General features: G+C 44.9%; 1 protein-coding gene across 7 annotated transcripts in view; it reads right to left on the reverse strand.

The window, feature by feature from the left end:
- Positions 1-360: 360 nt before the first annotated feature.
- SGCG (sarcoglycan gamma) overlaps positions 361-16,237 on the reverse strand; it is a 174,196-nt gene continuing 158,319 nt past the window's right edge. For 6 of the 7 annotated variants that reach the window (XM_065595033.1, XM_065595020.1, XM_065595008.1 and 3 more), the window contains 2 exons: positions 10,017-10,140; positions 361-553 (listed from right to left, as the gene is read on the reverse strand). In XM_065595033.1, coding sequence (XP_065451105.1) covers positions 380-553; positions 10,017-10,140 — 298 coding nt within the window. In that variant the 3' untranslated portion in view covers positions 361-379. Of the gene's footprint in view, positions 554-1,143; positions 1,298-10,016; positions 10,141-16,237 lie in introns of all 7 variants that reach the window. The other variant, XR_010601004.1, reaches the window with a different exon arrangement.

Consider the following 16,237-nt stretch of genomic DNA (forward strand, 5'->3'; position numbering starts at 1 on the left):
CTAATGCAATTTGTACTACTAGCAAATGTTTACATGTAGTAAGTGAAAATCATAGAGCTAGGAAATATTAACTATTACATAATCAACTGACTGACTAACAGTTCAGTGGTGCAAATAAATCCTTTTGATTTTTTTTAACTCACTATATGGCTGACTTCCAAATGTCATTTCCAGAACATTTAGTTTAGCTCAAACACTTCTGTTGAAGGTAAAATTTTAATTGTGCTCTTTTGCTTTTTTTCCCTTACAATCTAGAATTCTGGATGCAAACGTGTTTCCCAGATTACGGCGATTGTTTTTAAAATCTTGGAAACTCTGCTACAAAACAATATAAAATTCAGTGAGAATAGCCAGAGAAAATGTGGCATAGGTAGGTGCTTTATTGACAGACATGACTGTATTCCTGGCAAGTTGAATACCGACCAGCTGCTGACAAGTAAAGCTTTCCATCTGGACAAACACAGATCTCATAGAGTTCCTGAGATCTATCAGATCCACCCCTTGTCCCTTCAGGCAATTTGGGCAGCCGCACAGTTTCAGCATCGAGCAGAAGCTGTATGGGAGAAAGCAGGACAAATGGGTTTGTTAGATGTAGCAATAACGGAGTTTAAGAGGTTAAATTTTCAGAAGCATCTAAATGACTTAGGCACTTTGACCAGATCCTCAAAGATATTTAGGTATCTAAATCCTATTGGCAGTGGGAGTTAGGCACTAAGGCCCAGCTGCACAAAGATACTTAGGCACCTAAATCTGGGGTTAGGGGCCTAAGTCCCAGTTTTAGGCTCCCCTGCAATTCACTGAACCCTGTGTACACCTAACCTCACTCGGTGCCTAAGATCTTGTAATCAGAGTTCCCTCAGCATCTACGTTCCTGTCTCTGGGCATATGTACTGCTGCCTCACTCTGAGCATCCGGGCACCTGTCTGCTGACCAATTCCCAGAGAGCAATTCACAAAACAGGGAAGACAGACATTTGCTCACCTAGCTCACGTGTGTGGCCCAATCTGGTAGGCATGCTCAGAGGCTGTCTACCAGATCAGGTCTCTCAGGTAAATTCACACAAAACAGCTGGCTGGGAGCATGGGGAAAGGAAGAAGGAAAAGGACTCCTAGCAACTTTTAGCCCAGTGGTTAGGTTTCTCACCTGGGATGTGGGAGGGCCTCAATCCAACTCCCCTTTCTACCTGATGAAAAGAAAGGATTTGAACAGGGATCAGCCAATTTTCAGGTTGCTCTCATCACTGGGCTATGGGCTATTCTGATGTGGTGTTTTCTCAAGCTCTCCTGTTTACATTTCACTGTGGATAAGTAGTTAAAGAGTTATTGGGGGAGGGGAACAGAGCGAGAGAGAAAACATAAGTGTGAGAGTGACTCTATTGCCTGGTGGTTAGGGCACTCCCACCCAATGTGGGAGGCCCAGAATCCAGTCCCCCTGCTCCAAATGAGAAGGTTACTCACCCTGTGCAGGAACTTCAAGATGGTGTCCCTATGGGTGCTCTGCTCTAGGTGTGCTTGTGCTCCATGCAGCTCAGATTGGGAAATTTTAGGTAGCAGCATCTGTCTTGCACTCCCTGCAGTCTTGTGCCCTGCACCAAGGCTATATAGAGCTGTGCGGGCAAACCATCCTCAGTTTCTTTTCTACTGCAGAGCCTGTTGTAAAGAACTCCAAAGTAGAGGCGAGGAGGGCGGGTAGTGCAGCAGTAATAGGGACACATCTCGCAGAACCACAGATACTGCACAGGGTGAGAAACCTGTTCTTCTTCGAGTAGTGTCCCTGTGGGTGCTCCACACTAGGTGACTTTTGAGCAGTACCCTCTACAAAAGGATGGGGCTTCAGCGTTGAGTCTAAGACCAAAGACATAACAGTAGAGTCAAATATGGCATCAGAAGCTGAGGCATGAGTAACTGCATAGTTCAGCAAATGTATGAATGGAGGTCCAAGTCACGGCTCTACATATTTCCATGGTGGGAACATTCTTAAGAAAGGCTACTGAAGTAGAGGGGGATCTTGTGGAGTGAGTTAATACTCTAGAGGTAGGTTGAAGCTCCTGAGACTCATAGCAGTAGGTAATTCAGCCAGATACCCATCTAGGGAGTCTTTGCTTGGAAATCAGAGATCCCTTAGTTCTGTCCACAATGGAGAGAAATAGTCTGGAAGATTTCCTAAAGGGCTTAGTCCTGTTTAGTTAAAAGGCTAATGCCCTCCCGACATCAATGTAATGTAATGTCACATCTCCTTTATCCAGGGGTGGCTTAGGGTGGAAAATTGGAAGGTGGATAGGTTGATTCATGTGGAAGTCCGAAGATACCTTTGGTAGGAACTTGGGATGCAGTCGCAGTGTGACCTTATTCTTAAAAGATGTATTGGAGCATAAGCTTTCGTGGGTGAATGCCCACTTTGTCAGATGCAACTGATCACTCTCTGGACTGTCTCCCATCTCCTCTCTCATGATGGCGGTCAACTCCATCACCCCAACCCTTGGGGTTCTTTGACTCAAGGCACAATTCATGGGGTTAGAAACAACCTGTTCTGAGGCTGTGAAGAGAGTGCTGTTACATAGCAGGAAAGAATCTACTTGTGACACATATACCTAAAAGTAGATGAAATTCAAACACTGGTGTAACCTAAAATATTTTTCACCTCCATCCTCCCCATTATCCATTGTAAGGGTTCTTCCACCTAGTCGAAGGATATTTTTTACTACCCAAGGCATGGAGAGTAGTGTGTTTAAACTCTGTTTGCTTGGCAAATAAACAGTTCTGTGCCACCCTTGGAGGCAGCGCACGTGAAGTCTCACATGATTTATTACTATGGTGCCAACCTCCATATGTCCCAATAGCTGAAGATAGTTTCTGGCAGATGTTTTAGGGCTGACTTGTACTGTAGTGACTAAATTGATTAGAGTTATGAACCAGTGTGAAGGGAGGAATGCTTTGGCTGTTACTGCATTGAGGTAAACTTCTATGAACTCCAGAATTTGCACCAGGGTTAAGGTGGACTTTCAGGAGTTAATTGTAGTCCCAGCCTGAGAAATAGGTCTACAGCCCTCTGAGTGGCCACTGAAGCTTCACTGAGGGACTGCTTTTGAGCAAGCAATCATCATAGTATGGGAAAATCAGTGATCCTTGTCTGTGAAGTTTAGCCACTACCAGGGAAAGAACTTTTGGGGTCACTCAGGGTGCAGACAAGAGACTGAACTGGAGCACTGTGTATTGAAAGTGCTCTTGACCCACAGTGAATTGTAGGAACCTTCTCTTATATGGAAGTAAGCGTCTTGAAGGTTGAGGGTCAAGAACCAGTCCCCTGGGTCCAATGATGCAATTATTACTGCAAGAGTTATCATATTGAACCTCTGAATCTTTATAAATCTGTTGAATAATCTTAGATCTAGAATAGGTCTCCAACTGCCATTCTTTTTTGTAACAAGGAAGTACCAGGAATAAAATCCCTTCCCTCTGTGTTGCATGGGAACAGGTTATATAGCACCCAGATTCAGAAGAGAGTTGATTTTCTGCCGCAAAATGTGTTCATCAGAGAGGTCCCTGAGGAGGGATGGGGAAGGGTGGTAGGCTCGGGGGAGGGAGGTACAGTGGATGGAATATCCTGTTGAAATGATCTCCAACACCCACTTGTCCATAGTGCTATGTTCCCAATTCTGCCAGAAATGAGAAAGGTGGTCACCAAAGCAAGGAACACATGGAGATTAAGAGTGGGGATGGCAACTCAGCACCTTAACCAGCCCATCAAAATTGGTGTTTTGAAGTTGTGGGTAGTGAGGTTGATGCCTAAGAAGTAGCTGGTCTCTTCTTCTGGGACTGTTGTCTCTTATGTTAAGGTTTGTAATGTCTCTGGGAGGCAGGAAACTGGGTTGGATGAGATCTCTGTGCCATCTGGGCCTTACTGAACTTTCTTTTTTGTGCAGGGGTGTAAATTCCCAGAGAGTGCAAAGTGGCTCTATAGTCTTTTAAGTTATGAAGAGATTCATCGTTTTTTTCCACAAACAACTTCAATCTGTCAAAAGGAAGGTCCTCAACTGTATTTTGGCCTTCCCTCAGAAAACCTAGGAGCTGAAGCCAGGAGGCTCCTTGTGACTACTGCCATGGAGACAGAAAGAACAGCTGTGTCAGTGGCATCCAGCGAGGCCTGCAGAGATGTTCTTGCGAGCAGTTGGCCCTGTGCAATGATCACCTGGAATTGCTCCCTCTGGTCTGTTGAAAGATGCTAATTAAAGGCATTCAGCTTTGAATAGTTAGTTTGGATGTATTTTGCCATGATAACTTGATCATTGGCAATCCTAAATTGTAAGATAGCCAATGAGTATGACTTACGGCCAAATAAATCAAGATACTTTAGGTCTCTATCATATGGAGCTGACTGCCATGTTCATTCATAGCATCAACTACGAGCAAGTTGGGGGATGGATGCAAAATAAAAATCCAGATTCCTTTGAGGGAATGTACTATTTTTTGTCCACCCTCTTACAGGTTGCTGGTGTTGTGACTGTGGTATGCCAAATTATTTTTGCAGGGTCTAACAAGGCCTCATTAACATATAGCGTGATTCAAGCAGATAAAGAAGTGTACAGAATGTTAAGTAATTTATTCTAGGACTCCTAACCTTCCTTCCAGTGGAATTTGCAAGGAGTCACCTATCCTTTTAATGAGGTCTTGGAACTGTTTAAAATCATTGGCCAAGGACAGTGGAGGAGGCAAGAAAATTTTATCTGAGAAGAGGAAGAGATATTACTTGTAGGGGTAGAGAGTTGCAGGTTGTAGAGATTTCTTTGTCCAATCTCACTTCCTGCTCCTCAAAAGGTCTCTTGTGGATCAGGAACCCTACAGAGAAAGGCTGGTGGGGATTGTCTGTTCTTCTCCCGGCAAGAAGCATTAGGGGACCTGGAGAATTGTTGGTGGTAAGTCATCCAAGGGTCCCAGTGTGGCCACTGAGGCTGTACATAAGACATGGGAGGAGGCAACCAAGGGTATCCATACCAGCGGGTGGAGTGTGTCTCTCACAAAGATAGTCTGACTTTTTAGAGGTCTCAGGATAGAAGGTTCCTTGATAATGGAAAGGAAAGCCTTGGACAGTAATGTGGGAGACTGATGAAAAATCCCCATCATCTTCTGCCTCCTTGTCACTTCGTAGAGGTGGAGCACACATAGAGATAAGGCCGAGAGGTTCTCAGTACTGAGAATGGGTCAGTGCCAAACTGGGGACATTCAGGTGTTCCTGTTACTGCCAAGTCTGAGGAAATCAAAACTCTTGTGGTACTGTAACAGTGGATGGTACTGATGAAGTAAGTTGGGCAGAGGTAACTGTGGCAGAAGGCACCGATGGTACTGAAAATCTCATGCGCTCTGATGCATGGCCAGTAGGTGTTGGTCTGGTCCTTTGCGAAGCTGAAGTGCTGGGTACCAACGTCCTAGTAGACTCTGTCAGTACCAATTCAGAAGAGCTGGTCTTCTCTCTGCTGTTCCAATCACCTGATGATACCAATCTTCCAGAGCTGGAACCCTTAGGATTCTTAGGCCTGCTGGTGGTCACAGTACCTAAAGAACCTACAGTCTTGTGGGAAACTGGTAGGTACCAAAGCAGTTGTCTGAATTGGAGACTGTCTCTTTGAGGTAGATTCTCTACCCAGAGGACTTAAAGGCCACTTTCTAGGGTCTTTTTAACAGGAGTCCAGAGATTTCCTCTTCAGTGCTGTAGGGCATTGCTGTGCTGAGGAAGCTGAAGTGGTTGACCTGCCCAGAGACCATTGTATGGGGGAGGAGGTCCCCCTGGCTGGGGTCAGAAGCTGGTCAGAGTGAGCTCTCCATTATGAGGAGACGTAGTTTAAGTTCCTAGTTCTTTCTGGCCCTCAATTTTAATTGCAGATTCAAATTACGCTTTGGGGGAACATGTGACTCCCCAAGGCAGCAGGCACACAAGGAGTGTCTGTCTCTGACCAGGATAGCCTCTCGGCACAAAAAGCAGCATTTACGCCCAGGAGAACCAGGCATACCCTCCCAGGGCTGAGGTTCCCCTGAGAGGAGAAACAAAAAAACAAAAAGCAAAAAATAGGTGAAAGGACAACAGTCCTTATCCTAAAAGTATAAGTAAAATCTTTTAGAAGTTTTTTTAAAAAGCTATACAAATTATTACAGCTAACTAACATGAGGAAATTCTAAGAACTAACACTAACTAACTAGTAAGAATGAGATACAAATACAGTCGACGTATGTTCAACTTGGATGCTGCTGAGGCTGCGTCTCAGGCCAAGGCGGTTGAGAAGGCCTGGTACCAGGCATGAGGCTGTAGTGGGCATATGCGTGGGCTGAACAGACACAGCTACCTAAAATCTCTGATCTGAGGTGCATGGGGTGCAAGCACATCTAGAGTGGAGCACCCATAGAGATGCTACTTGAAGAAGAACTCTTTAGTTCTCCACAGTGCAGCAGCTTCAACAGGACAGATTGAAGGAGGGCCCTGGTCAGGCTATCCCATAGCTCTGTGGTTTGGGTTCTCATGTGGAAGTTGCATTGAAATCCCTTCTCCTTCTCATGTGGAGGGGGACTTGAACTGGGAGTCTCCTGCCTCTCATGTGAGTACCCTAACCACTGGAGCTAAAAGTTATGAGGCAGCACCTTCTCTTGGTCAGCACAAAAATGCCTTAGGTGCCTAACTTGAACAGAGGGTTCACAGCTGAGACTCACTATCAGGGCTAGATGTCTAAGTCCAGGCTACAGTGAGGTGTTTATCTCCAGGAGGGGCAGGGCTTAGCACACACCCCTCTTGCCAGCATCTCCCATTGGCTAGTTTAGGCAACTCCCCACTTAGGCCATGTATACACTACCATTTATGTTGGTAAATTTTTTGTCACTCGGGTGTGAAAAAAGCACACACACCCCTGAGCGACATAAATTTCACCAGCATAGGTGGTAGTGTGCACAGAGCTGTGTCCGTGGGAGAGCTCGTTGGGGGTGGTTTAATTATGTTGATGGGAGAGCTCTCTCCTGTCAGCATAGAGCAGCTACACGAGAGATCTTACAGTGGTGCAACTGCATTGGTACAGCTGTGCCGCTGTAAGCTCTCTAGTGGGGGAGGGATAGCTCAGTGGTTTGAGCATTAGCCTGCTAAACCCAGAGTTGTGAATTCAATCCTTGAGGGGGCCATTTAGGGATCGGGGGCAAAAGGCTGTCTGGGGATTGGTCCTGCTTTGAGCAGGGGTTTGGACTCTAGATGACCTCCTGAGGTCCTTCCAATCCTGATATTCTATGATTCTATGTAGACATAGGATTAGGATACTGGCTTTTGTGAGTTACAGTCTAAGATGCCTGTCTCTCCTCATTCATGATAGATGGAGCCTAGGCACCTAATGCAGACTTTGTGGATCACAGTGCTGTTCCTGTGATTTTCTAAATGCCTAAAAGTTAGGTGGAGTGACACTCAACATCACAACACCTAAATACCTTAGTGAATTCAAGCCTAAGTGCTTTGGGAAAATCTCACAAAGGTGCCTATCTGTAGGCACCTAAATACCTTCAAAAATCTGTCGTTTAGATCTCATTGAAAGTCAGTAGGATTTAGGCTATCCAACGCCCCTGCTATCTGCCCCCTTACCACGCTGCCTGGAGCACCAGTGGCTGGCGGCACTACAGCTGCACCGGTGGGCAAGATCCACAAAGGGACTTAGGAATCTACCTGCCACTTTAGGAACCTAAATCCAATACACCTCTACCCCGATATAACGCTGTCCTCGGGAGCCAAAAAATCTTACAATGTTATAGGTGAAACGGCGTTATATCAAACTTGCTTTGATCTGCCGGAGTTCGCAGCCCCGCCTCCCTGAGCACTGCTTCACCGCGTTATATCAGAATTCGTGTTATATCGGGTCGCGTTATATGGGGGTAGAGGTGTATTTAGGAAACACTGAGATCCTCTAAACACCCACTCAGCTGCCTCTGAAGCCTGTTCCCCAGGTGCCTATGTTTTCGCCAGTGGGCATGCGCAAAACTACCTAAGTCCTAACACCACCAAGCTGCTCAGTGCCCTAGCTCTTGCTTAAGTTCCAGCGGGATACTCAAACTAGGCGTTCCCTGGCCTGTCTTGCCTGTGGGGCTCAATCGGGTAGCACACCTACCAGATCAGGCCTGCATAAAATACACTGGGGATACCAAGATCAGGAATTTTTCAGGCTAAGGCATATGTGTGTTCCTGAATACCCAACAGCCAGGTGGTCATATGGAGACTGTTTTCAAATCCTTGCTCTGCCTCATTTGAAGTAGGGACTAGAACAGAGGTGGGCAAACTACGGCCCGCGGGCCACATCCAGCCCATGGGACTGTCCTGCCCGATCCCTTAGCTCCTGGCCCGAGAGGCTACCCCTGGCCTCTCCCCTGCTGTCCCCTCTCCCCCACAGCCTCAGCTTGCTTGCTCCACTGCTGGCGCAATGCTCTGGGCAGCGGGGCTGTGAGCTCCTGGGGCAGCGCAGCTGCAGAGCCTGGCCTGACCCGGTGCTCTGAGCTGTGTGGTGGCGGTGGCGGTGGCGGCGTGGCCTGGTTCCAGCCAGACAGTGCAGCTGTAGTGCCGCCAGCTACCGGAGCTCCAGGCAGCGTGGTAAGGGGGCAGGGAGCAGGGGGGTTGGATAGAGGGCAGGGGAGTTTGGGGTGGTGGTCAAGAATGAGAGGAGAGGTTGGATGGGGCGGCGGAGGTCCGGGGGCGGTCAGGGGCCAGGGAGCGGGGTTGTGTGAATGGGGCAGGGTTCCCAGTGGGGCCATCAGGGAACAGGGGTGGTTGGATGGGGCAGGAGTCCCGGGGAGGGTGGGGTGGAGTAGACATTTAGGAGGTGGAGGCCGGGCCACGACCCCCTCCCCTAACCGGCCCTCCATACAACTTACGAAACCCGATGCAGCCCTCAGGCCAAAAAGTTTGCCTGCCCCTGGACTACACCATAAGTCTCCCATATCATAAATGAGGACCCTAATCACCAGACTGTAGGATATTCTGGACTGTAGAAATTGTTCCACTATGTACAAATACTTTAATACTCATTGGGGCAGAGAGAGAAAGCGCGAGAATGAATGCTAAGGTCTCTCACCTAGGAGACCAGTGGTCCAGTCCCTGCTCCAATGAATATGTATTTTATCAGTGCTTAATTTGTGGCTGGGGCACCTCTAGGCTTGGCAGTTCATCACCCCGGCACCTCTGGGCTTGCTGCATCAGTTTATTAAAGTAAAAAAAATATTGCTTTAGCCCTAGCACCTTATTCCTTGAGCCCGGGCACCTCTTTCATTACAAATTAAGCACTGTCATTTATACATAGAGGATCTGGGTCAACAGGAGAGATTGCAAAAATCCCACCCCTGACAGTCTGGTGGTGAAGGCATTCACCTAAGAGATAGGAGACCTGCATTCAAGCTGGAAAACAGGGAATCACACCTAGGCTTTTCCACTTCCCAGGTGAGTGCCCCTACCAGTGGGCTACTGAGTATAAAGGTGGACACCACCACCCCTTTAGTCTTTCACTAGAAAGGACTGACTTGTCTTAGGCACTTAATTCCTTTAAGATTTTTCTCCTAGAGTCTTTTCTTGCTTCCACTGAAATCAATGGCTAAAGTCAACTGACTTCAATGGGAGCCGGACATCTGTCCTCTTGCATTTCAGTATGTATTAGGTTATCACTCTACCTCTCATGTTCCAGAACTACAGAAACTGAATGGAACAAAGCAGAGCACTCACTTAAAAAATAAATAAATAAAATAAATTAAAAAAAAATAATCACTGTGCTAGGATAGAAGTGACTTCTTAGCATTTTTTAAACTCTTTCAACACCATCTAATTTTACATTATTATTTAATCCTTGCCCTGTAAACAAATGTATTATTATGGCATCATTATCTGGAACTATCAGTGTATTTGCTAAAACCTGAACAATTATAATACAGTCACTTTAAAATGACTTAATGACATTGATGGCAATATTAAATGGCATCAATATAAACCACAATAATAAAAATATCATTGATCATACTCACCACTCCCTCACTGCTATGCAATTTGATATCCATCTGAGAGAGAGCTTCAATATTGCCAGCTTGTGCTTTAATATTAATCCCTTTTGGTGCATCCATGCTCAAAGACCGAGTTGGTGATTCCAATCTGAAAGCAAGTAGAGGAAATCTGGCTGTAGCATATTCTTAAAAAGTTTCTTTATTTTATTAAAAAAAACCACCTTTGAACTTATAAAACATTCTGAGATAGTGATGTGAGGAATTCTATAAAAGATGATAGGTTCCTATTTCTTTATGCAGACTTGAAACAGTGGGTAGTTGTTTCAAAACCAACAGAGTATCCTCTATGACAGTGCAGAAAGAACTCAAGATCATACTATATGGTGCTTTAGGCAAAAACACTGCAATTTACATTTCTAAGGTGTAGTTTTCAGTGAGACCATAATTGTTCTGATACAAATATTCATATTTGAAAATGCATTTTTATAATCTTTATTTTTACTTGATATAAACCAAAACATTCTAAACACAGTTGGTGACATCCTAACCCATTTAAGTTTTGCCATTGACTTAAATGGGGCTAGGATTTCAGGATTTCACTCAGTACATTTATATGCATGCTGTAAGTAGCCTAACATTTGAGAGCTACGACCACTAACCTTGTCTGGAAAATACTTGAAATTAATCTGCTGAAAATACTCAGAAATAGCTAAAAGTAATAAAGTTAAAGTCTAACATACACTGAGCATATTATATAACAGGTTTCAGAGTAGCAGCAACAGTACCTTTGCAAACACAGTTGTGCCACAAGGTGGCAGAAAGGGACCATGTTAGCTGAATGATTGCTTCCTTGTCTCAGCTACGTGGAATTAATGGGGTTCTGTTTGTAAAAGAGATCAGGATTTTTCCCACTTTTGGATATTTGGCATTATTTACAAAATTAAACAAGAAGATCAGAAACAATAATTAGGTTTGGTTTCAAGCAATGATTTCCATTTACTCATTAAAAATCCAAATCAAAACCCATTGCAATAAGATATGTATGTATTTTGCTTCTTTCTGTGATTACCTAGTTAGGACCAGGTCATGTGAGAGCATCAGTACCTTTCAAGATCATACCCTAGTGCACTGTCTTTTACACCCTTGCATTATTAGCTAGTTCTGCTTGATAACAGACCCAATGTTAGGCCCTCAGCCGTAGTTACACTGGATTATACTGAACACAACTCTTCCTGCCTGTGTCCTTTAAAAAATAGTCTGTTTTAAAGAAAATGAATAATATAATGGCTCTGGTAGTTTCTTAACTAATTTATTCCCTTAGGGTTGTAAACAGGAAAAAGAATTGAAATATTGTTCTTATTTGCACTGTTCTTTTTTTTTCCCAAACAAATTATTTCAATAATAAAGGCCTCTCACCTTCCTGATGGGGAGCAAAGTGTCTCTCTTATAGTGGAGGGAATAAGGAAAGATCTCTTTTCCCTACCTGATAGGCTAGAGAGCCTGTGGGGGTGAAGAAAAGGAGAAGGGTTTCTCAGAATGACTGGGAGTTGACTTTTGTTGGAGATGAAACAGGCCCCCACTGGCCTTGGCAATTTGTTCAGTACCCTGCTGGATGAGTGGGGTGAACTGGCTGCCATCAACCTCCCCACAAAAATCTCTGTATGACAGAACCTGATAGTCCATATCTACCTCCTGTGTAGCTTATATTAAAGACAGACACTATAAGGTAGAGGAAGTAGGTCAATCAGCAGTCATTACAACTGCATAGCATAGTGACCTTTTCCATTCTGTACACTCCCTGTGTAAACCAGTGGTCTGCAGCTTTAGAGGGAAGAAGCTCTCTGCCACCAATTATTGGTGAGCCAGAGGAAGATACAGAATGAGACAGCCCTTATCTTTATGTTTATTACCCATCATCACAGTGTGAACACTTTGGTTATTTTATTTAAAATTAATTTCAGTTTTGGGTATAGGGGTAATGAAATGTTATTATAAGAACAAAGGAACATAAGAATGGCTATACTGGGCCAGACCAATAGTCCATCTAGCTCAGGATCCTGTCTTCTGACAGTCACCAGGGCCAGATGCTTCAGAGGGAATAAACAGAACAGGGCAAATAACGAGTGATCCATCCTGTCGTCCAGTCCCAGCTGCTGACAGTCAGAGGTTTAGGGAGCATGGGGTTGCTTCCTGTGTGACACAAGGGCAACAGAACTGTATTTAATATGCCCTGAGTGAGTAGCTACCCTAACCAAAATCTCAGTCTTACAATGCTGGGTACTGGTGCTTAGAAAGAAAAGGGTAAGAAAGGTGTTGCATGCATATGTACACCCACACTACCTACCTCTACCACTATGATGTGCATCTCCACAATGCAGTGATAGAGATGAGTGAAACTAGTAAGGACTTGTCCAACCAGGCACCTTTAGAGCTGAAATGTCTATAGCTTGGTTAGGTGGTGGATTCTGAGGAACCAGACTTGGCATTGTGGTGAGAGATGGTGCCAGCAAGGTTCCCCCTATCTAGCCCTTCTAGAGTTGTATTAACTGTAGCTTGGTTAGGTGGTGGAGCCTCAAAACTAGACCACAAAAGTGTAGAGATGGCAGTGCACTGAAAGACAGACAGCAGCATAACTAAAGAAAGTGGCGAAATAAGAGGTGATAACACAGAGATTGAGGCAAGGTGTCTCTTCACAGAAGCCAGACAGCAACCTCCTCCCACCTCCCCCAACAGTTTGGATATGGACTTAGGTGTACTCTCAGACTCCACTAACCACTGAAACCAAACTGAGAATGGAGGGAAAATGGTGGGTTGGTTCATTGGATGTTCACATTGGCAGATGGAGAAACTGAAGTGGAGGACTACTGCCAAAGATAACACAGGGATGGGTGTTTTACACAGGGATGCTGCCCACTTCTTGTTTACAATGTCACCTGAAAATGAGAACAGGCATTCGCATGGCACTGTTGTAGCCGGCGTCACAAGATATTTACGTGCCAGATGCGCTAAAGATTCATATGTCCCTTCATGCTTCAACCACCATTCCAGAGGACATGCGTCTATGCTCATGATGGGTTCTGCTCGATAACGATCCAAAGCAGTGCAGACCAACACATGTTCATTTTCACCATCTGAGTCAGATGCCACCGGCAAAAGGTTGATTTTCTTTTTTGGTGGCTTGGGTTCTGTAGTTTCTGAATCAGACTATTGCTCTTTTAAGACTTCTGACAGCATGAGCCACACCTCATCCATCTCAGATTTTGGAAGGCACGTCAGATTCTTTGATGCTGGAGTCTGCCAGATCACATTGGCTGGGCCCAATAAAGCCTCATTGACCAGAAGTGCGATTTTAGCTGATATGGAGGTCTGTTAATATGTCCAGCAGCTTATGTTGTAATTCTCGCACTTCCTCCAGTGGGCTTTGAAGAGTGTATGCTGTTCTATGAAACAGTTCTTGAAAATGTTTAAAATCATCAGCAGATGTTGGAGGTGATGGCATGATTGCTTCATCTGGTGAGGATGAGATGTTGGCAGGTGGTGTAACCTCTTTCTCCAGTTCTTAATTGTGGTCCTCTATAAAGTTTCTACCTCAGGTTTGAGAGGCCTGGATATTGATGAGGATGGAGAGTGCTGTGTTGGTCCCTTTGATTAATGGGTGGTTTAGCAAAGTGTTGCCTGTACACAACCCAAGGGTCCCAGTGTGGAGGGATAGGGATATGGCGTGGCTTCCACAGGTGCCTGTACCAAGATCCTGTGTCAGTTCTGGTCTCCTGATACCGAGGGTATGTGTAAGGTTCACATTGTACAGCCCCCCTGGTATGGGGGGGGTACATGGTGCAATTGAGTAAACCTCTTCATCTTCCTCTTCCTCCTTGCTGGAAAAGGGGGGCTGGTTCTAGATGGTGATGGAAATCAGTGCCGTATCAGTTGCATCTCCAGGAGAGAGATATGTACCACTGGAAGCTCGGTGCAGAGGAGCAGTGAGTCTGGGATTTCCGAGATGGTCAGGTCTCTCGGGAACCTGAATTCTTTTAGTACTGGCATCAACATCATAAATGCCATGGGTTGTGCTTGCATCAGTGCTGTGGAAGGTCTGGGCATCGGTGCAGACGTTGCTTGTGCTGGCAGTGACGAGCTCAGTTTGCATTCTCCCAATTAACCAGTAGGTGGTTCCGAAGGCTTCATTGGTGTTGAAGCACTTGATGCCATAGGTTTAGTTGGAGCAGCCGGTGCCAACTGTGCAGCTTTGGGCCTTTCTTCGCTGGTATCATGTGACGGTACCATCTTGCATGGTCCTGTCCTCTTAGGGTCCTGGGACTTATCAGTAGTGCCAGTACTGGAGGTCTCTGGGTGGTCACTGGAGCTAAGTCTCTCTGTGGAAAATGTTGAGGTTACTGACCTTGTAGGGGACTCTTTTTTGTGATGGCTCCTTGATAGGTGAGCTCAGGGTTCATTTCTTGCCATCTTTGTGAGAGACCGTGGCCTTTCTCTTTACAGCTCGCGGCAAGTGCGGGGCGGCAGTTGACAGTGCCGGTGGCAACTGTTGCACAGGACAGGTATTGGGGCCAGGGTCTGAGTCTGGCCACAATGCACTGTTCATCATTAAAATTTTTAGCTTCAGGTTATGGTTCTTTCAGGTCCATGCCTTTAAGTTGAGGCAATCCGTGTACTTCTGTGGTATTTGCCCCTCTCCTAAGCAACAAATGTACCATGATTGGCTGTTGCTTACAGGGATGGTCTCATAGCAGGTGAGGCACCTATTAAACCTGGGGAATCTTGGCATAGCCCCATGTAAGGGGGAACTTCCCTGTAGGGAAGAACATAGAAAAAAATACTATTCTAACCTAAGGAGTAACAAGGAGGAAAGAATTTTTTTTCAGGAGGGAAAAACTAAGAAATGGAAATGAGTATCAAGTATAAACTTTTAACAAAAACACTAACACTACTAAAGGCAGTAAAGACTTTCCTATGAAGGGCTTTGCTAGAGATTCTGTCCCTTGCAAAGGGTGGTTGAGAAGGAACTGAGGGCGGTTGGACCGAACAGTGTTATATAGTTGCTGGTCACAGCGCGAGAAGGGGAGGATTTCCCCATCACCCCAACAGGCACTGCTATCGAAGATCTCTGATCCTACACTCAGGGACACAAGTGCACCTAAAGTAGAGTATCCATAGGGACACTGCTCAAAGAAAAATTATTTTTCCCATACTTGTTGAGGACTGGGGGTGGGGCACCTCAAGCTGGCAATGTTTTGTATATTTTAGGAGCAACAACTAAGTATTTGAATCCGGCCCTTTTTGCTGTCAACACCACCTTGTAGAAAGGGTACACCTGTGACAAACACTTTTGAGACTGTTGCCTAGCTTACAAGTAGTCTTGCACAGAATACAAATGACCACAGCAAAATCAACCAGTGGTCTCTCTAATTCATTATTCTGTCTTTGACCCTGATAAATATCAGATGCTTTAGTGGGAGGCATAAAATCCCCAGAATACACAGAATATCATGTGCAGGGAGTAAAATTTCTTTCTGTCTCCAGCTGGTGATCAACACGCTGAAGAACAAGCATTGATAGCTCTTATAATTGTCATCTTGAATAGTGTAATTGCAGAAGCTATTATTCATAACTATTTGCCTCAAGAATAGCTTATATACTATGCAAGTAATAAACAATGAACTTTTTATCTTCTTTTGAGCTATTAGTAACTCATGGGAGCTCAATTTTGTGCATTGGGTAACAAACTACACTAAGTACCCATTAAGATAGCAGCTTTTTGGATGCTTAGTTACTGTAGTTTGACTTTTTCTTGATTTCATCTAGAAGAGCTGTATATAATCTTTCCTGATACCTTTTAAGAGGAACATGATGTGCATATTTGCTTCTGTTTGTTGAACCAGGGTCATTTTATATGAAAGGCAAATATTGTATTTGGAAATATTCCAGTTATGTTTGCAGTTACATATTCCAATAAAAATCAATTTATGTGAAAGAAGAAAATACACCGCTACCTTGATATAATGCCACCCGATATAACACGAATTCGGATTTAACACGGTAGGGCAGTGCTCTGGGGGGGGGAGGGGCGGGGCTGCGCACTCCGGTGGATCAAAGCAAGTTCAACGCGGTTTCACCTATAATGCGGTAAGATTTTTTGGCTCCAGAGGACAGCATTATATTGAGGTAGAGGTGTAATACCATGGTCCTAGTTTTCAAAAGTTTATGCACCTGCAATTATAAGGTTCAAA

This window comes from Chrysemys picta, chromosome 1 (genome assembly GCF_011386835.1).
Source record: "Chrysemys picta bellii isolate R12L10 chromosome 1, ASM1138683v2, whole genome shotgun sequence".
Taxonomy (NCBI): Eukaryota; Metazoa; Chordata; order Testudines; family Emydidae; genus Chrysemys; species Chrysemys picta.